Source organism: Peromyscus leucopus, chromosome 5 (genome assembly GCF_004664715.2).
Source record: "Peromyscus leucopus breed LL Stock chromosome 5, UCI_PerLeu_2.1, whole genome shotgun sequence".
Taxonomy (NCBI): domain Eukaryota; kingdom Metazoa; phylum Chordata; class Mammalia; order Rodentia; family Cricetidae; genus Peromyscus; species Peromyscus leucopus.
This window is the reverse complement of record NC_051067.1, coordinates 65,119,112-65,142,714: the sequence shown is the minus strand read 5'-3', so window position 1 is coordinate 65,142,714 and position 23,603 is coordinate 65,119,112. Positions and strand designations below refer to the sequence as shown.

Sequence of the window (23,603 nt, the reverse complement as noted above, 5' to 3'; positions counted from 1 at the left end):
GAAAAATAGAAGGAAGGAAGAGCATGAACCAAACAGAAGCCCAAAGTGCCAGAGTAGCACTTTTCTATCACATAGAGTAGAAGGCCAAAGAAGCCAGCCAAACAAACAAAAGCCAGAGCACCGAGAGATCCAAGGGGGACGTTAATCACGGCTATGAGAAGCCCCAGATCAAGAGGACATGAGCATATATGCTGTCAACAAAATGCCTCTCATTCAAAGTAGTGCCTGCTGGAATCTGATGTGTCTACTGCTCCATCAAAGAAGGGTGGTGACCATAGAGAGTAGGATTAGTTAGGAATTACTGTGTAATTAAGTAACTGGTAGCTGTCAAAAAAGTCTGCATGAAGGGTGGTGTCTTGTTGATGTCTGACAGATGACAGCTCTCAAGCCCCACCTCTTCTGTCCCCTCTGCCCCACATCTGGCATGCCTCTGTGAAAAATGGCCAGATCAAAGCAAGCCCAGGCCCACCCCTTTACCACAGCGGCCAGGTGCGCAGCTCAGAGGTGGTGCACGTCTGCCTAGCGTGTTGATCCCCAGTGCTACCAAAACAACGGAAAACAAGATGAGAGCCTGTGAGATGGCTCGGTGCGGGAAGCTTTTGCCAGCCAGCCTAATGACCCGAGTTTGATCCCTGGGACCTCCATGATACAAGGAGAGAACGGACTCCAAGTTAGCCTTTGACCTCTACGTACATGCTTGCTTCCCCCTCCACTCCACAATAATTAACTAAATGTGAACAATTTTTAAAAAAGAAAACAAAGACAGAAACAACTTTAGATAGACTGAGACTGCAACAGTCTGTGATAATAAGGAATCCACTGATTCCCAAAGAATGGAAGTGATAAATAGTTAATGAGACAAAATTATAATAACTCAATTTGATCATGACACATACAAACCAAATTATTGTTCTGCACTCAATAATTATGTGTGGACAATATGTTTCAATAACATAGAGATAGGCAACATCTGCTGTCGCTAAAGCCATAACAGCTTTTTTCATCCTGCTTGGGTGCTGTACCCAGAAGATCCCGTGCTGGGAATAGCCTTTCATAATGCATGTTTAGTCATGATGTCCCACCTGCCAGCGGAAGGATGTCCATCCATGTCCTCTGCAGATCTGTCACAGCAGCCAGACTGCTCTGCCTTTGTCTCTAGGATTGGGCATGTATTGCTATAGGTTAGTCTCTGTGGGGCAGTCGAGAATGGGGAAGAGTAGGCACAAGCTGGAATTCACAAAGGCATCTAGAGTCTGGAGGGCAGCCAAGCCATGTCAGCATCTCCTTCAGCCTTGATAGTGATCACCTGCTTCGGTACTACCTGTGAGTTATAGTCACGTTGGCCTCGACTCGGGGAAGTACATAAATGCCTCTGATCCCAGCATGGGGCGTGGGGGGGCTGTTGAAGACAGGAGGATCCCTGATGCTCACTGGCCAGCTGCAGGTTCAGGTGAAGGTCATCATGCATGTACACAGGAACGCATACACACCTAGGAAGTGTCACTGTTCTGAATTACGAGGGACCATCAAAGAAAGAGGGTCACTCCAGAATGTAATCAGGCACTGAGGCAGCGGGGAGGTCCAGCATTGACAAACTGAACCTCAAACAGCCGGGAAGAAGCACGTTTACATCACACCCCTGCAACTTTAGTCCTTATCATGCACTGTTGGCTGTACCCAGTAATACAGGACGTTCAGGATTTGCCAGGACATCTTGTGACTAAAGTCTTGTAAGGGCTGTAAAGCTCCTTCAGAAAAACTACTCCATAAGTCTCAGAAAATAATCACTGATTAGATAGAAAGGATTTCCCCAGGGCTTCAGTGTGCCCCCAAACAATCCCAACACGCTGGTGTTCATGCCAGATAAAATGGCTTTAGGAATTTTCTACTACAAGGAGCTCTATCTGGAGCTGGAACTGCAGCCCAGTGGTGGAGTGCTGAATGGGCCCCCATGGGTGTACACCACACACATACACATGCAAATAGGAAAAAGAAGGAAAATTAAAGTTATCAAAATCTCTTCAAAACAGTTTCCAGCCCAGGTGGTTTCATGGTGCATCATGAGCAAGATGCTTTTCATCTGTAAATGTGATATTTTAATATTTGTCCCTGGTGTGTGTGTGTGTTGTGTATATGTGGGTACTGAGTGTGTGCTTAGTGTACTGAGTGTGTGTACCTGTGCTCTGTGTGTGTTGTGTGAGTATGTGTGCTGAGCCTGGAACCTAAGCCCTCCCTGTACATGCTGGGCAAGGGCTGTGACACTGAGCTGTACACCCAGCTCATTCAAGGTACTTCGTTTTGTTATGTCTTTTTTTTTTTAAACTGTTAATTTTACTGAAATCAGAAATGGTTACATGGAGTCTATAACTTCTTCACTTAATCTCTTTTCAGAGAGCCATTGAAATTGAAACGCCTACCCAGATAGCTTTAGTTGACGAGGCATCGGGTGAGGTAATTATGTAATACATATTTTTTTCTTAGTGTTAAAATGATTGTTTAACTTTCTCTTTAATTTAGAATGCTCATTTATTCATAAATAAACAATAATTTATGAAATAAGTAAGTTTTTAGAAAAACCTCAACATTTATGAGTGTTTTGATCCCTGTGTACTGGGGTCCTCTCACTGTGTACTGGGGTCCTCTCATTGTAGACGGGGAACTCTCACTGTAGATGGGGAACTCTCTCTGTAGACGGGGGACTCTCTCTGTAGACTGGGGAACTCTCACTGTGGACAGGGAACTCTCACTGTAGACGGGGGACTCTCACTGTAGATGGGGGACTCTCTCTGTAGACGGGGGACTCTCACTGTAGACGGGGGAACTCACTGTGGACTGGGGAACTCACTGTAGACGGGGGACTCTCACTGTAGACTGGGGAACTCACTGTAGGCTGGGGAACTCACTGTGGACTGGGGAACTCACTGTGGACTGGGGAACTCACTGTGGACTGGGGTCCTCTCATTGTAGACGGGGAACTCTCACTGTAGACTGGGGTCCTCTCACTGTAGACAGGGAAATCTCTCTGTAGACTGGGGTCCTCTCACTGTGGACTGGGGTCCTCTCACTGTAGAGTGGGGTTCTCTCATTGTGAATTCTTAGCTATCATTTTCAGTGCCCTCACACAGTGGGAGAAGTGAAAGTTCTTTTTTAAAGGCATTAATCTGTTTTGGGGGTGGTTAACATCAAGAACTAATCACCAGTCAAAAGGTTCTTAATTAAATTTCCAGGGGTCACCATTTCAACCCCCAAGTTTCAGAGGTTGGAGACGTTCTGTTATAGAGTATTAAAATTATTTCCAACTTTAGAAGGATTAAACATGGTGGAATTATTTTTTAAATTTTTCTGCCAACTTATCTATTTAGTTAGTTTTACCTGTTCATGATGAGAATGTTACTCGTTAATACTATACGATGTTGTTGTCATATTTATATTGTTTCTTGTACCTGGGATATAAAATAGTGATTAGTTAATTTTTTTTTTTTTTTTGGTGGCTGGAGAGACAGCCTTGGGTGCTGGGAACCGAACTCTTATATTTTTGGTTGTGAGCCTAGCCTTTAACTGCTGAGCCATCTCTCCAGCCCAGTTAATATTTTTTTAAGCAAACTCAAGTATAAAGGCTGTCTTCTTTTTGAATCATTTTCTTAATTCCAAATAAAGTCTCTGCCCAATTGGATAAAATTTTTTTCAACCTTAAATTTAGAGCTAATACTTTATGAATGTATTGTTTAATAGTAAATAAGACTGTAGGCCTACCTTAAAACAAAGCAAAAACCCATCTGAATGACACCAAGGGCAAAGGGAATTTTACTCTTTTCTGGCAACTGAGTAAGCATTTGCTCCACAGTCTGTTATAACATTATCATGTGTGGCTTCACAGTGTGGAACGCTGAGGGTGATCTGTGTGTGTGTGTGACTGTGATCAGAAGAGATGTAACCTTTTAGATGGTTTTTCTTAGATCAGACGTATTCTTCATCCGTTTCATCTTGGTAGAGCCAGGTTTGGGTGGCGGTAGAGACAAGGAGGGAAGAAGAAGAAGGAAAGCAGGCCTGAATCTTTTCAGGTGTGACTTGGGAGGGGTGTTATCAGGGCCTTGTCAGCTGCAGATGCTGCCTCCGAGCCCAGCCCTGAGCGGCAGGGCAGGCTTTTGTTGGGGTCCTGCTGAACTGCTGCTTACATGTCTCGTCCTGTGACCTGGCTTTTGTACAGTGTGTGTCCAGCCCCAGCTGGGAAGCCCCCATTGAAAGGGGCCTGCAGGATGAGTGCTGTGAGAAGTGGGTGAGGAATTATTTATTACTGAGCAGTGAACCATTGCCGACAGAGTTCTGCCCCTCCTATTGAGAGCTGAAGAGTCAGTGGTGCCCAGCAGGCTCTGTCCTAAAGGGACAATGGCGCGTACATTGTGATGAGCTGGGACTGGGCTGCATCCACTCCTTTTTTCTTTTCATAATAGCATTATTGCAGTATTCATCGACACACACAAGTCCCTCACTTGAAGACCTGGTAGCTCTAATGTATTCGCAGAGCTGTCACCGCCATAGTCAATTTTGGGATATTTTCAGCGCTCAGAAACCCTGTGCCTGTTACAACACGCCCATCCCCTCTGTCACAGCTCCCTCTCAGCTACTGTGTAATTATTACACATCATGGGACTTCTTTCTCTGAGTGTATTTCAAGAGCCATCCCTGTATGTGAATGGCATGCACATATAGAACCTTATCTTTATGGCCAAATGGTGTGGGCAAACCTGCGCTCTTATCTAGGCATTTTGAAGCGTTTCCACTTGGGGGCTGGTGTAATCATGCAATGAATGTCCATGAACAATTTTTTTCGTGTGGACATTCTCCTGAGTGTGTACCTACAAAGGGAGCTGGGTCCTGTCATAGCTCTGTTTGGACAAAGGAGTGGACAAGTCCACTTCTTCCAGGGTTTGAGCAGTGGGAGACTGAGGAGAGGTACGCCCTTGAACGACACTTTATGAATTTAGCCAGTTCCTCACAGGAACTTCTGTTGCTATTGTTCTCTTTCTTTTCTTTTTAGAAGGAAGAGGTTGTCGTGACTCTCTTACCGGCTGGTCACTGCCCAGGATCAGTTATGTAAGGGGGGCCATCTGTTTCCACTTCTCTATACATAAATATGCATTATATTTGTAGAGACAGCGTTTTAGGTAGTATGTGTACAGAAATAGATTTTCTTTTTCTGGCTGTGTCTTTAATTTTACTTCAGAATCGAGCTTGGGAAACTCAGATGAAGACCCATGAACTGTGGCTTTCTTAGCACACATACCTTTAACTGGTATTTCTCCTGTGGCTCTGCACTGTCTTATCACACGGGGTTTTCTCTGCCTGGAATGAAATGATTTGAGTGTATATTAGGAAGCGCTAGAATATTTCAGGCCACGCCTAGTACAGATTCAGTAATGTTACCATCTTGTTGTTTATCTTATTTTTATTATATTTGTTTTTGCTACTCATGGGGAAAGGTGGCAGTTACTTGGACTTAGCACCCCCCAAATTCTAACACTACATTGTAGGGGTTGTGTTTGGCAGGAGACCTTTGCTGCCATTTTACCATTCTTAGGACTTTGTGTTTGGAAGTCACTGAGATACATTTATTTTTCAGGTTTTTATTTCAGGGCAGAAATGGAACTGTCTTATACACAGGAGACTTCAGACTGGCAAAAGGAGAAGCTTCCAGAATGGAGCTTCTGCACTCTGGGGGCAGGTATCGGATCTTCTATAATTTTTGGCTGTGCAGTTTGAATAAATGTGTGTGTGTGTGTGTGTGTGTGTGTGTGTGTGTGTACATCAGAGGACAGTTTGTGGGAGTCAGTTCCCTTTCCTCCACATGGCCCTGGGGATCAGACTCAGGCTTCAGGCATGGTGGTAAGTCCTTTACCCACCAAGTCATTTCTCTGCTTCAAAAATCTGTGGGTTTGTCTTTTTTTTTTTTTTTTTTTTTCTTTTTGGTTTTTTGAGACAGAGTTTTTCTCTGTATAGCCTTGGCTATCCTGGAACTCGCTCTGTAGACCAAGCTGGTCTTGAACTCACAGAAATCCGCCTGCCTCTGCCTCCCAAGTGCTGGGATTACAAGTGTGTGCCACTGCCATCTGGCTCAAAAATAGGTATTTTATTGTATCCACTGGAAGTCATTTTCCAGTGAAGTTGATGAACAAAAAAGATTTGGAAGTGGAGTGGAACACCCTTGGAAATAACTGAGGGTCTGCGTCATTTTAGACAGAATTATGCCCCATGAAAAAGCTAACACTATTTTTTTCTTCATTTCAGAGTAAAAGACATCCAAAGTGTATATTTGGACACCACATTCTGTGACCCAAGGTTTTATCAAATTCCAAGTCGTGTATGTTTGCCTGGGGTGATGGGTCTGCCTGGGGTGATGGGTCTGCTGGGGTGATGGGTCTGCTGGGGTGACGGGTCTGCTGGGGTGACGGGTCTGCTGGGGTGACGGGTCTGCTGGGATGGTGGGTCTTCTGGGGTGATGGGTCTGCTGGGGTGGTGGGTCTGCTGGGGTGGTGGGTCTGCTGGGGTGATGGGTCTGCTGGGGTGGTGAGCTGTGGCGTAGCGACCTGTCTTGCTGGAAGGGTGGGTGTAGGCTAATACAGCAGTTGTCACTTTGGGCTTGATTGCCTCTGAATGTTGACGAGGAAAAAGGGTAGTGAGTTCCTTTAAAGTATCAATTTTCGTTGGCCGTCTAGGAGGAGTGCTTGAGGGGAATTTTGGAGCTGGTTCGAAGCTGGATCACTAGGAGCCCACACCACGTTGTGTGGCTGAACTGTAAAGCAGCTTATGGCTATGAGTATTTGTTCACCAACCTGAGTGAGGAGCTGGGAGTCCAGGTACCTCTCCATTTCCCTGCGCCCCCTTTGCCTGCTCTGCCCTCCCCTACCCCCTTTCTCTGCCTTCCCCTCCCCTACTCTCTCTCTTTTCCTCCCCCAAATAACTGAAGACAGTCAAACACAGGTGCAGCAGAGGCTGGGCCTCTCAGTGATCACCTCTTCTTCATAGGTGCATATCCTCACAAAAGGACAGTCACAGCTCAAAAAGATTCCCCTGAGGCAAAGTATGTTTTTCCAAAGTGTGGGTTATAAAGTAAATATAGCAGTTGTATGTCTGTGTCTGTGCAGATGCATGGGTGTACACAGCACCTATGCATGTAAGTGCATTGTTAGAGGCCCAAGATACTGTGTGTGTGTGTGTGTGTGTGTGTGTGTGTGTGTGTGTGTGTGTGTGTGTGTGTGTGTGTAAAGACAGTCTCTCATTGACCTGGAACTCAGTAGGTAGATTGGCTGGCAAGTGTGCCCCAGGGATCCACCACCTGCCTCACCTTCCGAGTGGGATCACAAGCACAGGCCACCAGAGCAGATGTTTGCATGGGTTCTGGGGATCCAACTTAGTTCCTATGCTTGCAAGGCAACGTTTCCTGGCTGCCCCATCTCCTCGGTCACTTACCTTTCCTTCTGATCGGCCCTAAGTAAATCAGCTGTAACCGAACGGGCCGCTCGGGGAGGAAGCGGTGTGCCTGTGTTCTTTCGTGCCCTGCCTTGGTGGCAGCCAGCACAGCACTTCAGTGTGTTTGTTAGTCCCGCACCAACATGAGAGTGCTACAATTTTCATTTTGTTTCATGATCATAACATCAGTTTAGGCACTGATATCATCTGCTTTGAAAGACCCAGAAGACAAGCTTTGAGTAAAGCCGACATAATTGGTTTTAATACTTTAAACTGTAGATGCATTCGCCAGTATGAACCAAGTGATTCTTGAAGGACAGTAATAACACAATCAGATGCAACCTATGAGATGAGTCCTTTGCCTAGAGACATCCTCACAGGATATTACTAAGCACGGCAGTCCAGAACAAGACTGCCAGAGGGAAGATTGATCCACTAACTGGACAGTGTCCCCCTGAATACACCCTGGAAGAGTGTATTCTTAGGACTGCATTTCAAACAGTGTGCTTCTATCCGCTGTTATGCACAGGTTCACGTGGACAAGATGGACATGTTTAGAAACATGCCTGATATCCTCCACCATCTCACCACGGACCGAAACACCCAGATCCATGCCTGCCGCCACCCGAAGGTACTGAGGAAATACCCGCCCTATTGTTTGTGGGACCTGAGAGATTGAGATCAAGAAGGCAGCTCAGAAATTCTTCTTTTGAAGCTTTTCATGGTCCTAAGCTGTTAGCTGGAGGCTGTGCACTTATCCATACCTGTATTCCATGAGCGTGTACTTCATAACGAGTAACAGGCACAGATTCTTAACATGCTTTACAAAGAATTACTTCTTCTACATGGGAATGAAATTTTTTTTGTAATGAAGTCAGTGATCTGTGCTAGTTGTAATTTAAGCAGATTATTAATTCTTTGAAGAATGCAACAGTCTCTTTTGGTTATATTTATCCCCTACTCCTCCCAGATGCACCCACATCTCCCTACTCACCTGCCTGTGTGCGCTGTTATTTTTGTTCGTTTGTTTTAATAACACATAGAGTTCAGTTTGTGCTGCCCATATCTTCCTGGGGGTGGGGCCACCCACTGGAGCACAGTGGAGCTGCCAGAAGCCACACTGTAGCCAGAAGTTTTCCTGTGTTCCGCAGCTGCTTCATCCCCAATAAACACACAGAGGCTGATATTAATTACAAACTGTTTAGTCTATGGCTCAGGCTTATTGCTAACTAGCTCTTAGTCTTAAATTAACCCATTTCTATTCATCTATATATTGCCACATATCTTGTGGCTTTACCTGTGTTCCATTACTTCTTGCTCCCCCACCAGCTCAAGCATCTCCACCCTCCCACCCTCCCACCTTCCCACCTCTGACTCCATCTTTCTTCTTCCTGTATCTTTGCTTGGATTTCCCACCTAGCTATAACCTGTCTTGCCATAGGCCAAGGCAGCTTCTTTATTAACCAATGGTATCAAAACATAATCACAGCATACAGAAAGACCATCCCATTGCACACAGCCTTAAAGAAAACTGACTCACCCTCTTCTAGAAGCCATCAGCTGTCCATAGCTTCTCAGGCGTTGGGGCTCAGGACACCTTCCCACTCCATGTTCAAGTGTTGACTGGCTCGATCTTGTGCAGAGAACCACAGTTGCAGCGAGTTCATGTGCACAGCAGTTCTGCCATGTCTGGAAGACACTGTTTGGTTCCTGTCCCCCACAACCTCTGACTTTACAGTCTTTCTGTACCCACTTCCACGATGATCCCTGAGCTTCAGGGGGTGGGGATGTGATATGGATGTCTCATGTGGCTGAGCACTACTCACACTTATTCTCTGTACTTTGACCAGTTGTGAGTTTCTGTGTTAACCACTGTCCACTGCACAAAGAGACTTCTCCAATGAGGTCCAAGAGCTGCACTGGTCTATGGATAGAGATGCTAATGTGGAGGCCAGTTCGATACTATGTCCAGCATATAATTTAAGCGAATATGTTCATAGTGTGTTGCTATTTGTTTCTAAGACTCAAAAACGTGTGTATGCTTGTAAATTCTATTTTTCTTTTACTCACTTAAAATAACTGTCTAGACATAACCTCCTTCCAGCTTGGAAGGAGTTACCATAGTGGTGTAAGCCCACGGAAGAACCTCCAATGTCTTTGCTGTTCATTGGCAGTTTTTCTTTGTAATTCTACTGTGGACTCTTAAGTTACCAAATGCCAGGCTGCTGCTTTGAATTTGCCTTTGACATTATTTTTCCTTTGATAATATGTCTTTTTTATCCAACATTTTCCTACATGTATAAAATATTTTGTTTGTTCTATTTTTTTGTTTTGTTTTGTTTTTCAAGACAGGGTTTCTCTGTTTAGTCCTTGATGTCCTAGAACTTACTTTGTAGACCAGGCTGGCCTCAAACTCAGAGATCCACCTGCCTCTGCCTCTCGAGTGCTGGGATTAAAGGTGTGCACCACCACCACCCTACAATGTATTTTTAGTTACATTTACTCTTGAATATCCTCTGTTCCTCTCCTACTCCCCTAATTTCCATTCTCTTCCCAGCTAGTGTCTTTGACATTTAATTAAGACAACTGAATTATTTACCTTCAAATACAATTGTGTGCCTGATCACTTTTCCCCTAAAATGTGAACTGTCTCAGCATAGAACCCTCAGCAGTATGCGTCTATATATGGAGAACACTTGTAGAACATAGTAGCATGGCTCCATGTGCCCAAACCCTTAAGAGCAATACATGAAAATGCATTTTCTCATCAATGACACGTGATGTTCTGATCTCTTAGCCTGTGTAAGAGAACAGCACATCAGAAGGGCTGGGGAGATGGCTCTGTGCTCAGAGCTCTTGTTGCTCTCAGAGGACCTGGGTTTGGTTCCCAGCTCACAGCTGCCTGTAAGTCCAACTCCAGGGATTTGGATTTACACATATATGTATACACAAGCGTATACACACACGTATACACACACACACACACACACACACACACACACACACACACACAAATAAAATCTTTTTTTTTTTTCTCAATGAGAGCTGCACGTTAGAAACTATTCCTGGTGATAGGTAGGCTACATATTCTAACTTGCATGCATTTATTTAATCATTCGTAGCCACACATCTAGTGACTCTTGGGTGGCTAAAAGAACGTAGATAATAAACCAGGAGGTTTCACATTATGGGTTGATTCGGGCTATTGTAGCATAGGCCAGGCTCAAACTTGGGATCCTCCTGCTTCTGTTTCCCAAGTCGTCATGTGCCACCTTACCTAGCCCAAAGAGTAGATGGTTTTGATTTTCTTTATTGAATGCCTCACTGTAGACAGGGCCGGGCTGCTGTAGTCCAGGCTGGGCTCAAACTCATGATCTTCCAGTCATGTGCCACCTCACTAAGCCTGTGAGTTCTCTTGACACAACAAACCTGTTCTCAAGCATTTTGCTTCTCTGTCCTCGTATTGAGGACATTGAAGCACCCAGGCCAGGCATTCTGTAGACTATTTTTCAGTTTGGAATAGCCTGCTTCCTTCCCTGTCTTCATTTCTTTCGTGTCCAGAAACTCACCTGCAATTGCTTTTGAACACTAGTCTACAGGCAGCTTTGTTGAGGATACAGAACTAGAATGGAAAACAAATGTGTTTTTTGGTTTGTTTGTTTTGTTTTCAGGCAGAAGAGTATTTTCAATGGAATAAATTACCCTGTGGGATTACTTCCCAAAATAAAACTGTGCTCCACACAATCAGCATCAAGCCATCCACCATGTGGTTCGGAGAGAGAACCAGAAAAACAAACGTGATAGTGAGGTAAGGGATTGATGCCCCGGGTCTTCAGAAACCCGGAGGTGAAATGCTGAGTTTAATGTAGTTTAAACTGAGATCAGTATGAGCCCAAGGAGAGGATGTTATCATTGTGGAAACTATCCTTTTCATTTAAACATTACTTAAAATGAAGGGGTGTTTCTTCCAAACTATGGCAAGACATTAGCTGGTATATCCAGGGACTTCCTCTGTGAGCGGCAAGATGGCTGGACTCTGAGGCATCTGAGGGCTTTGCCGTGTATCCCAGACTGGTATTGGAAAAAATGGAAGCACCTGGGGCAGTAGCGCGCCTCCACAATGACCCTCATACCTTAGCAACACTCCTTGATTTGGGCTATTTAGAATGTCTGAAAAAGTTGACTCCTGTCCTAAGAAGCAATTCCTCACAGCCACGTGGCTTCCCACCCAAACAGCCTAAGTGGAAATTCAACCCTGTGACACACTAAGCCTTTGCTAAGTGTCTTTTGTGTTCTGCTTCCCCCTTAGGACGGGAGAGAGCTCATACAGAGCTTGTTTTTCTTTTCACTCTTCCTACAGTGAGGTAAGAGGATCCGTCAGCTCTCTCTCATCGCTGTCTGCAGCCTTTGTGGTTGATCACCATGGGACAGGGTACATGTGTGTGGGGTGTACATATACATGTGCACATGTGGGGGAAGGGATGAGTGGAGGACAGAAGTTAGCTTCAGGTGTCATCCGCAGGAAGGCCATCACACTCATCCACATCAAGACCTCTCATTGGCTTGGAGCTCAACAACTGGGCTAGGTTGTCTGCCCAGTCACAGGGATCCTCCGATGTGCCTTCCCAGCACTGGGATGCAGATGTGTGCCACTATACCCAACATTTTCACATGGTTCTGGACATCAAACTCAGTTCCTTATACTTGCAAGGCAGGCACTTTAGGGGCAAGTGATGGTTTTTGTGTGCATGCCTCCCTAAAGGTATAAAGAAGTTGTCTGTGAAAAGTGCTCGAAGAGTAGATGTTCTTTAGGTTAGAGTAGCCATTTTCATGGTTACTGGAAATCCCCGAGGCTCTGTGTCCTCACTTGATCCTTTGAGTTAGCGTTAGATGCTGATGGCTTTGTGTCCTTGTCACCCGTGTTGCAGAGGGGATCCAAGCCTTTGCATTGTTATTACCGACTTTGTCCTGCATAATGACAGTGGATGTTTCACCAGGTACCAGGTACTGGCCAGTGGGTCCTGGAGCTAGCATTTTACAGGTGTTGTCTTGTTTATATTGTAAATGAAAAATCTGAGCCTTAGACTTACTGAGATCACAGCTTTCCAAGATCTAATAAGTGAGGTTTGCCTAGGTTGTAGAACTCTTAAGAGGAATTGTGACAGAATTCTTCTGGTTAGCATTCTGAACATGGTAAAAAAAAAATCAATATACTTGTGAAGGCTTTAAATTATGATTGTTTAGAATTGTTAGGAAAGGAATTTGTATGTGTAGTCTTTCAAATCACACACACTCACACACACACACACACACACACACACACACACACAAAAAGTATCTTGGGCCTAGAACATTTCCTCCCGGTTTTGTGTCCCAGTCACAGTACCCACAGCCTGCATCAACTAGCAGCTTTGCTCGGGAAGCCCCTCCTGTTTGAGTCTTGCGTGCTCCTTGTCTGCATCCACCTATGTGGGAACAGCTTTCAGACACCTTAGCATCCAGTGTTTCAGACTTTAGGGTAAGGGGCTCTTTCTCTGGGAGTAAAGTGCACAGAGGCAGGATGTCCTAAGTTGGCTGCTAGGAGAGACCTGCAGACCTTTGGCCGCCAGTGGTCACTACTGGACCGGATCTTGCCCTGGACTCCTTAAGTAAAGAGCTCTTGTATCCGGGATTGACTGCACTGCTTACATCAGTGACTGCAAGCTAAGATGTAAAAAGAGAGTTTTGAGTCTTCCTAGAGTAGTAACCGCCCGGTGCTATTCGACTCCACAAGAATAGGCATTAGAACAAACCAAGTCATCTCCAAGATGCAGTTGCCCTGGTAATGAATTATTTAAATATTTAGACGTGGAAAGAGGTGTAGTTATAAGACTTTGTTTTCTTGTGTCTATTATGGTCCATACTCAGCTGTATTCTAACTCACATGAAGAGGGTTTGCCAAGTGTAGGCAACTGGTCTTGGACAAAGAAATGGATGTCCTGCCAGGCGGTGGTGCATGCCTTTAATCCGAGTACTCGGGAAGCAGAGCCAGGCAGATCTCTGTGAGTTCAAGGCCAGCCTGGTCTACAGAGTGAGATCTAGGACAGGAACCAAAGCTACATGGAGAAACTCTGTCTTGAAAAACCAAAACCAAAAAAAAAAAAAAAAAAAGAAAGAAAAAAAAAGAAAAAAGAAAGAAAGAAAGAAGAAAGAAAGAAAAAAGAAATGGATATCCTATTGTAAAAAGACAATCTTTAGATCCCATTATTCACGAACTCAGGCTCTTTCTGTGGAGCAGAAACTGAACAAAGTTCAAATGTGCGAGTCCCAGAGCCCACATCGCCCAGTGCAGGAGGGTCTGTGGGATGAGGCCAAGGCACTACACGTGTCTTTGGCTTGACAGATCCCTGGTGGTCCCCACATGCAGCCAGCACTGAAGCAGGATCATCATAAGGAAGCTCTGCTGCCCTTTCCCATACTTCTCTTTTCTGACACCCTCATTTTTCTTTTATTAATGAATAGTTTAGTTAATATACAAAATAATGAATCTCGTGATGACATTTTCATACAAATATATCTTCATACTTGGTTCACATTTGCCCACCATTCCCCTCTCTCATCCCTCCTCCCCCTCACTGGTCCCCTTCCTCTCCCAAAAAGCCCCCCCCCATCCCTTTTCATTATAGATTGTTAAATCTAGTTCCCACAAATGAGAGAAAACAGACTAGACTATCTTTTTCTCTCCTGATCCCCACCCCCCCCCAGTTCCTGCTGTTCTGTCACATATCTGCACATGTATCATGTATGTGTGTATCTATAGAGGCTCCACACGATACAAAATGGGCTATTTGCCTGAGTTTGGCTTGTTTTGCCTAACACAATGATCTCTAATTTTATCAATTTTCCTGCAAGTGACATAGATTGTTCCTTATGGCTGGATAAAACTCCATTGTGTCTGTATGTCACCGCTTTATTTATTCACCCGTGGAGAGGCGTCTAGACTGGTTCTATGTATTAGGAACTGTGAATGGACTAACACCTCAATTTCCCATCATAGAGATAGTTTATGCACTTTATATTCCTTTTAGATTAAAGATTTTTTGAGCTACATCTGTCCAGCAAATGCATATCCAAATGTCATTCCAGTAGGCCTCACCGTGGATAAGGTCATGGACGTGTGAGTAATTTCTGTTTGGAGGCTTCTATTGCTATTGGTAGTTCTGGCTGGGAGGCATGGGAGTGCTGTGCTTGAAAACTTACAGATCGAGAACCCATTTCTATTGTAACATTTAAAAAAAAATTTTAAAAGATTTTATTTATTATGTATAAGTGTTCTGTGTGTATGCTTGCACACCAGAAGAGGGCACCAGATCTCATTACAGGTGGTTGTGAGCCACCATGTGGTTGCTGGGAATTGAACTCAGGACCTCTGGAAGAACAATCAGTGCTCTTAATCTCTGAGCCATCTTTCCAGCCCATAACATTTTTTTTTTTTTTTTGAGCTTCCCCTCTATTTCCATTTCTTCTGGCATTTCTAGTGAGCAGAATGTGCAAGTAATATCAGTTTGTCCTAAGTGGAACAAAGTTCACCAATTGCTTACAATGTGCATTTGACCAGATTGCTTCTGAACTAATCATAACTAACCAGCAAATCAACAAATTAGGAATATGTTGTGGGATATTCAATAATACTGTGAACCCCATGTTTGCATTAATTAAATAAAATCAACCTTGGTCAGGAGGCCGAGTTAGCAACTAATTGACAGACAGTAATCATAAAGAATAATAGGGTGTCTGTAAGAAGATAGAGAGATGCACTAGAAGTAGTGGGGGGACTTACTGTAGCTGGGTTTATTTGGAGGAGCAGAAGAAAGTTCTTTCGGAGATGCAGGTCAAGAGAGGTCAGCTAGCTGCTACTCAACCTCTCTGAGCTAGCAGGTTTTTCACCCCAGCCTTTGACTACCAAGTCTTATTGGTAAATAGAAGGATAGAGAGTTAATTAAAAGCTATATTTGGCAGCAGCTACATAGTACCTACAGGAACAGAATTCCCGCCAGGCCGTGGCCTGAGCGGCCAGGCCACTGCCAGAGAAGTGCGGAGTCATACTTGCTGGCTAAAACAGCAGCCTCTGTGCCAATGGAAAAACTACAGGAATGTTCATTCATGCCTACATGTTGGGGTTCCCAGGGATCTAGAGAGAACTATGAAAAGCACTTGGCAAAGAGCCAAAAGGCATCAGCTGGTGTCTATGGAATGAGTGAGTGAACCTCGAGAGCAAGGCAGTGCAATAGTTGTCATTTACTATTACCACTTCTTGTTTGTTTTTCAAGACAGGGTTTCTCTGTGTAACAGCCCTGGCAACTCACTCTGTAGACCAGGCTGGCCTCAGACTCTCAGAGATCTACCTGCCCCTGCCTTCCGAGTGCTGGGACTAAAGGTGTGCATCACCACTGCCCAGCTTTGTCTTTTATTTTTTAAATTGCATTTATTTTTGTGGGCACATGCACGTGTATGTGAGTTACTGTTATTGTTGATGTATGTCATCAAGGTCAGAGGACACCTTGTACAAAAAGTTCTCTTTCAACAGATGGGTCCAGGGGACTGAACTCATGTCCTCAAGGCTTAGTAGCAGTTGCCTTTACCCACTAAGCCATCTTGCCATCTCGCCATCTCATTAAGTAGCTCAGGCTGGCCTGAAATTTGTGATCCTCTTGCTTCTACCTCTCACGTGCTGTCATTACTGACAAGTGCTTCCACTCCTGGCATAACGTCTTTAAGTCCATTCTTTTTTTTTTTTTTTTTTTTTTTTTTTTGGTTTTTCGAGACAGGGTTTCTCTGTGTAGCTTTGTGCCTTTCCTGGATCTCGCTCTGCAGACCAGGCTGGCCTCGAACTCAGAGAGATCCACCTGGCTCTGCCTCCCGAGTGCTGGGATTAAAGGCGTGCGCCACCACCGCCCGGCTTTTTCTGTTTTTTCAAGACAGGATTCCTCTGTGTAACAGTCCTGGCTATGTCCTGGAACTCGCTTTTTAGATCAGGCTGGCCTCGAGCTCACAGAGATTCACCTGGCTCTGTTGCTGGAGGGCTTCTCTCCTAGTCCCACCAAGCTCTGCAGTCCCACAACCCACATATAAAATAATCACTCAGATGCTTATATCACTTATAAACTGTATGGCCGTGGCAGGCTTCTTGCTAACTGTTCTTATAGCTTAAATTAACCCATTTCTATAAATCTATACCTTGCCACGTGGCTGGTGGCTTACCGGCGTCTTTACATGCTGCTTCTCCTGGCGGTGGCTGCAGTGTCTCTCCCCTTCCTTCTTCCTGCTTCCCCAATTCTCCTCTCTCCTTGTCCCGCCTATACTTCCTGTCTGGTCACTGGCCATCAGTGTTTTATTTATATAGAACGATATCCACAGCATGGCTCTGCCTCCCAAGTGCTGGGATTAAAGGCGTGTGCCACCACTGCCCGGCTAAGTCCATTCATTAAACATTTAGTGCCAACTCAACAGTTATGTGGGGCAGATCCACGCTGAGTTTTAGGGTTCCGTGGAAAGGCTGGTGTGTGGAGGTATACATGCACACAAGCTGCCAGGGCCATGAAGGAAATTAGCCTAGTGTCAGGGAATCCGCCTGAAACTGATGAAGACATATAGCACTGAGCTTAGATAGATGGAAAACAGGCTCTAGGCTATGGAGAGAGGTCTAGGTGGTGAATGAAATAAATAGGTGCAGTAAAGAAACCCAAATCCACTCAGTGGAGAAAAAGGGAAGTTTATTCCAAACTGCCAAGGCTGTCTCTTGGGCAGTCTGAGAGCAAGACAGGGGCTGGAGGTGGGGTATTTCCAGGGTTTTAAAAGGAAGGGGTACCTGGGCAGAGAGGAACCTATAAACTGGGGTGGAGGTCTTTGAAGTGTAGGGATTGAAGGTGCCTAGAAGCTTGATATGCTAGTAGGCACCACAGGGTGTGTGTTAATGGAAGAGCCAGAGAGTCCCTTTTGCCAGAGATAAGGACAATGCTTCATTTAGCATGTAAAAGCTACTTTCTCAAGTCCCTGAGGGGATGTTAGCTTTTGTCTAAATGCCGGACTTTGGGAAAAAAGATTTCTTGGAACCAGACAGGTGGGAGGCACAGATTTCTAGTTGTCAGTGAGGGCAGTAACTGAAAAGGACAAAAATCACCAGGGAATATGAGGAATGATAGCCAGGCTGAGGCCAGAACTCCAGTAGCAAACTAAGGAAGAGCTGGAAAGAAAGTTCTGATAGCAGGAGGAGGGAAAGTGGAAGTTACTGGTGAGGAATTCTTAAGACTGCTAAGCTGGAGAGATGGCTCAGTGGTTAAAAGCTCTCCAGAGGACCTGAGTTTGGTTCCCAGTACCCACATCCAGAGGTGCACAACTGGCGGTAATTTCAGCTCCAGGGGTCCCAATGCCCTTTTCTGGCCTCCGTGGATCCTATTCACCTCAAACATGTGATGAACACACGAATACAGAAATAGAATCAAAATTTTTTAAAGTGACCTAGTGCAGGGACTGTGATGTCTCTGGTTAGCTTGGTAATGAGGCGATTTGTGCCTGCTCATGGCAGTTTTAGTAGACTTGTTAGAAGCCAGAAAGCATGGAAGTGTAAAGGAAGCAACATGCTGGCTAGCAAGGCAAGCATTAAGAATTTGATCCTGATAGCTGAGGTTGAAGATTGTCTTGTAGATTTAAATGGGAATGTACTTAGAATCATTTGGATTGCTTGTTAAAATGTATATTCTCCTATCTTGCATTTCTATTGGGCAATCTATTGTAGGTGGGTGGGTGGAGAGTGAGCCTCACTTGGCAAAGTTACCCTAAAGAGAATGCCTGAAATGGCTCCAGAGAGAAGCAGTCACAGCAGATTCTAGAGGGCTCACATGGGACGGAGCCAGGGACTCAGACCTGACAACAGAGGTGACTGTAGTCAGGTTGGGAGCTTCATGGCTGTCACTATCTGCTCTGTTGGCTCTCATCCTCAAGACTTCTAGCAACCTGGCAGGAGAGTAGGTAGTGCAGCCCTCGGGGAGGGTGGACCCCCTTCAGATTTTATTTGTGTGTGCTAGCTTTCAGCCTATGGCTCTGGAATCTGGTCAGATTTGTAGGATTCTTGCGAGAGGTAAGTGCCATTAAACAGGGAAGAAGCACCTCTCCTATACTCTCAGGATGCTAGATGCTGTCAATGGGTTTGTAGCTAGTTTCCTGCCTTGCCCCAAGGACAAATTTCTGTCACCCACCAGTCCACAGCTGCTCAGACCCAACCAAGTAAACAGAGACTTATATTGCTTACAAACTGTATGGCTGTGGCAGGCTTCTTGCTAACTGTTCTTATAGCTTAAATTAATCCATTTCTATAAATCGATACCTTGCCACGTGGCTTGTGGCTTACCAGCATCTTCACATGCTGTTTGTCATGGCGGCTGGCAGTGACTCCCTTTCCCTTCCTGTTCCCTTAATTCTCCAGTTAGTCCCACCTATACTTCCTGCCTGGCCACTGGCCAATCAGTGTTTTATTTATTGACCATGACCAATCAGAGTAATTTGACATACAGACCATCCCACAGCATGGGTTACTTAATCCTGTCTTGGGATAGCATTTGGTCATGGTCTACACGTTCTAAGAGCAAAGATTCAAGTTTGTCTTTAATCTGCTAAGGCAGTCAGTTCCCTCTGTAGGTGATCAGTATCTACTATGTGTCTGTAAGTGCTTCTACTTGGCCACTTTATTAAGTTGCAGGATCTTTATTAAATACCTCCCCCTTCTCCCACAAATGCTCACATGATCTCCCTATGGTTTTGTTTTAATCTCTATAAGTGATGTTTATGCTTCAGCAGCTTTCCCAAAAGGAAAAGTCAAATATTCTGATTTATGTCAGTTTAAAGCCTCTGTGCCGATCTTCCCAAAGTGCTGAACCAAAATACAAACCACTTGGAAAATTGAAGAGAACCAGAACAATCCATCTAGACTCAGGTAAGAATGGTTTTGGTCTTCCCAGAATACGCCCTGTGACTGGTGTGGGCTGTAAGGAGGGCTGTGTTGTCACCCACCCTGGGATGTTTTTGATAGGGCTTTAGCAGATGCTGAAGAGACTTGGTTGCCTTTGGTTCTGAGCAGACCTAGCAGGGATGTTATACAAAGAATGCTTCTCTATTCATTCCTACCCTTCTTATATTGCTATTTTGTTTTGTAGTTAAGAACACAGAAAAACTCTGATTAGAAATGAGAACTTCAGATTCTGAGCAAAGCCTTGTTGGCTTATAGCACCCACACTTGGTGGTTACGACTTCAGATTTCCATCCCTTGGTGGAGTACCATAAGTGAATCCTTACTGGAGAAGGATGCTATTTATTGAACACTTACATAGGGCAAGTCTTAGGCTCCATCTTCTACACATATTACAGTTAAACCTGTAAACAAACTTACAAGTGATGTCAGTCTGACTTTACCAAAGAGAACACTGGAATTTAGACAATTTAACAATTTAGAAAACCCCCCAAAGTCTAGCAGGAAATGATAGGGCCAGGATTTGAACCCAGGCCTGTTTCCCATTTTAACCTCTCTATATTTCTACTCATTTAGAATCTAATTTTAAATTACTTCTGAGATTTTATTTTTAATGTATATGAATTTTGCTCCCATATATATCTGTGCACGTGTACCTGGTGCCCTCAAAAGTCAGAGGCATTGGCCTTGGAACTAGAGTTAAGGATGGTATATTTTATAAGCAATATCTATTTCAGTCCATGCATGTCATTGGTTTTATTGAGTGGGTTTTAACATGTGATCATGACTTTCCTTCCTTTTCCTTTCTCTAGCCCCTCCCATATTCCCCAAGTTGATAACCTCTTTTATTATTACACATATACACATGGACATATATATATGCACAAACATACAGAAGTACAACTTGTTTTTGTTGTATGTATGGTTTCAGGGCTGATAATTTTGCATTGGATGACTAGTAAGGGGGCTCATCCCTGGAGAGGCTAATTCTCCTCCCAGCAGTCATTAGTTGCTTGTAATTCTGTCTAGGGTTGGAACTCAGAAAAATTTCCCCCTTCCACATTAACATGTCGATTCATATTGTCAATGTTCCCATCTTGTTTATACAGACATTTCTAGAAGAGACTTTCTCAGCAGACTTCTATTTTGGCTCATTTACAGTCTTTCTGTCCCCTCTTCCCCAATATTATATTGTCTGAGCCATAGATGCAGAAATTATGATGTAGATGTATTGGTTGGGACTGTGCTTTTCATGGTCCGTTGACGTCTGCATTGTGTTCAGTTGTGGTTTTCTGCGATGGCCTCCATTTACTGTGAAGAGAGGCTTATTTGATGATGGGTTGGAGCTACACTTATCAAGAAAGGTGGCTCATGCACAAAGAAGGCTCAAGGGCAGAGGGTATAGAACTAGACTTGTAGGTTTACTGATCATTTTTTACAAGTTTATTGACCAGGCCTTCATATCCCTTAGTTCTTAAAATGTTCCATGGATTGTCCATACACAGGAAATATTAAATCAGCATCCATGTTAGTTGGTTCACAACTGCCTCTAACTCCAGCTCCAGTGGCCTTCTCAGGCACTTCATTCATGGACATGTACTCATACACAGATACACACACATAGATATAATTGAAAACAAAATCCTTTAAGAGAAAAAAAAAACAGGTCACCCTGTGAGTCTAGTGGTCACTCAGATTTGAGAAGTACTGACCTATATTCTCAACAGATAGCAGCCTTTTAATGTCTCTTTGCAGACTGGCACCTGTGTTTTATACAGTTCCAAGATTTAAAACAGGTAAATGCTACAGCTCCAACTTTCACTGAAGTGAAGTGTTCTTTCCCTTGTTCCGTACATGCCTGTTTTGCTTGTTTCAGAGGAGGAAGATGATCTCTTTGATGACCCTCTACCAACACTGTTAAGGCACAAAGTTCCGTACCAGCTAACTCTTCACCCTGAGGTATTTTCAATGAAGGCACTGCCACAAGGACAGTCTGAACTGAGACAGAGCCCTGGATGCTACACAGCAGACAGTGTGCAGAATGTTTCTCTGGCCAACTTTGTAGACTGTGAAGAATCTAACAGTGACAGTGAAGAAGAGCTGGAAACCCTACCCTCACTGCAGGGAGGTCTGGACCCTGCGACACTCCCCCAGCAACATGCTGATGCAGACACACCACAGTGGGAAGTATTCTTCAAAAGAAAAGATGACATCACAGATGAATGTTTGGAAAACTTACCTTCTTCTATAGAGACGGGGGGATCTCAGTCACCAAAGCTTTTCAGTGACTCACCAAAGCTTTTCAGTGACTCACCAAAGCTTTTCAGTGACTCTGATGGAGAATCCACTCACATCTCTTCCCAGAATTCATCTCAGTCAACACACATAACAGATCAAGGAAGTCAAGGCTGGGACAGCCAGTGTGATACTGTCTTGTTATCTTCCCAAGAGAGAAGTGGTGGGGATAGTCCATCTTTGAACAAGGGTGCCTACAGACCAAAAAGCAGAGAGAATATTTCTGCCTCTCAAATGGAACAGAATGCACTTTGTCCACAGGATACTTACTGTGATTTGAAAAGCAGAGATGAAGTAAATGGAGATCCTCACACTGGAGAAGCAGACACTGTGAGTGGCAGGAAATCCCCACCTGAGGAGAAAACATTACTAACTAGCACACATGCGGATTCGCAGAACTCCTCCGATTTTGAAATCCCCTCAACTCCAGAGGCTGAGCTTCCTAAACCAGAGCATTTACAGTATTTATATGGAAAATTGGCAACAGGTCAGAGTATAGTTGTTGAAAAAAGGAAATGATCACTCTTAGACATTTAAGAATTAAAACCCTCATTCTAGCAAGAATGTGCAATCTTTTGTTGGTGCAACAGTGTCATACACAAATGTTCTGGGCAACATTCACAGCTGTAGATGTATATATATATGGTTTGCAGGTTAGACACACCTGTTAGAGCAACCACTAAAACTACACAAGGTGATACATCAGTATAACAACAGATCAGAGTGGAATACTAAAGACTGCTCAAATGACCTAAAAGAGAAACAGGGTCAAAAACAGTGTTGCATGAGATGGTAGAGCTAAATCTGAACACATTAATAATCACATTAAGTCCAAATGATGTCAAGACATTCATAAAAAGAGAGCCTCAGGGAAAAACATAACTCAACTGTGTCCTGTTTACAGAAAATACAATTCAAGTGATAGGAAGTTGAAGTAAAAGGGCAACGTAAATATGTTACGAAAGCCAGAGAGGCTATAGTAAGAGCAGATACTATCCTGGACAAAGTGTCACCAAGATGGAATGGTAGAGTTTTTGCCTAGCATGTATGAAGCCCAAATGTTCAATCCCCAGTACTGTCCTCCACAAGAGACCAGATAATACACAAATTAAAAAATTTTAACATTCTTCTCTTAGAGAAAGAGTATATAGACAGAAAATCAGTAAGACAAAAACGGACCACCACCAGGCAACTGGATCTGATAAACAAGAGTATTTTACTTCACAGCAGAATACATCTCTTCAAGTAAAGCAGACCATTCCACCAAGATCCACTGTATGCTGAGTCATGACAAGCAGGCTAGAAGAGTAACGATGGCTCTATTAAAGTAAATGGACAGCACAGGGAACCTCAAAAGAGATGATATCACATAAAGACCTGGGCAGGGCTGGGGAGATGGCTCAGCAGTTTAGAGCACTTGCTGATTTTTGTAGAGGACCCAGGCTTGATTTCCAACACCTACATGGTGGCTCATTACTGTCTAACTCCATTCCGGGGGATCCAGGCACACGTGCGGTGCGTATACATACAGGCAGGCTAAACAGACATGAAACAAAAATCTTAAAAACCACCAAGAGGCTAGGCAAGGCTGTGTTCTAACTACTTTAGAGGCTTAGACAGGAAGGACTTGAGTTGGAGGTCAAGACTGGGCAACTTAGCAAGAACTTGTTTCAATAAATAAAAATTTTGCCAATATAATAAATTGAAACTACAACAATTAGAATGTAAAGGAAAACACAGAATGGTTAACATATATAAGCTCTGTCAATTGTTAAATTGCCTTAAAGTACAATGCTTTTGTATTGATGTGTATGGATTTAATAAAGCTTTATAAACATCT

At 44.0% G+C, this 23,603-nt stretch overlaps 1 protein-coding gene across 2 annotated transcripts in view; it reads left to right on the top strand.

Moving 5' to 3' along the window:
* Dclre1c (DNA cross-link repair 1C) overlaps window positions 1-23,602 on the top strand; it is a 29,657-nt gene extending 6,055 nt beyond the window's left edge. The window contains exons 4-14 of one of the 2 annotated variants that reach the window (XM_028895109.2): window positions 2,392-2,451; window positions 5,039-5,094; window positions 5,621-5,722; window positions 6,286-6,358; window positions 6,714-6,854; window positions 7,997-8,098; window positions 11,139-11,275; window positions 11,777-11,831; window positions 14,535-14,623; window positions 19,341-19,435; window positions 21,345-23,602. In XM_028895109.2, the coding sequence (XP_028750942.1) occupies window positions 2,392-2,451; window positions 5,039-5,094; window positions 5,621-5,722; window positions 6,286-6,358; window positions 6,714-6,854; window positions 7,997-8,098; window positions 11,139-11,275; window positions 11,777-11,831; window positions 14,535-14,623; window positions 19,341-19,435; window positions 21,345-22,282 (1,848 nt within the window). In that variant the 3' untranslated portion in view covers window positions 22,283-23,602. The remainder of the gene's footprint in view (window positions 1-2,391; window positions 2,452-5,038; window positions 5,095-5,620; window positions 5,723-6,285; window positions 6,359-6,713; window positions 6,855-7,996; window positions 8,099-11,138; window positions 11,276-11,776; window positions 11,832-14,534; window positions 14,624-19,340; window positions 19,436-21,344) is intronic. The other variant, XR_005091622.1, reaches the window with a different exon arrangement.
* The last annotated feature ends 1 nt before the right edge of the window (window position 23,603 follows it).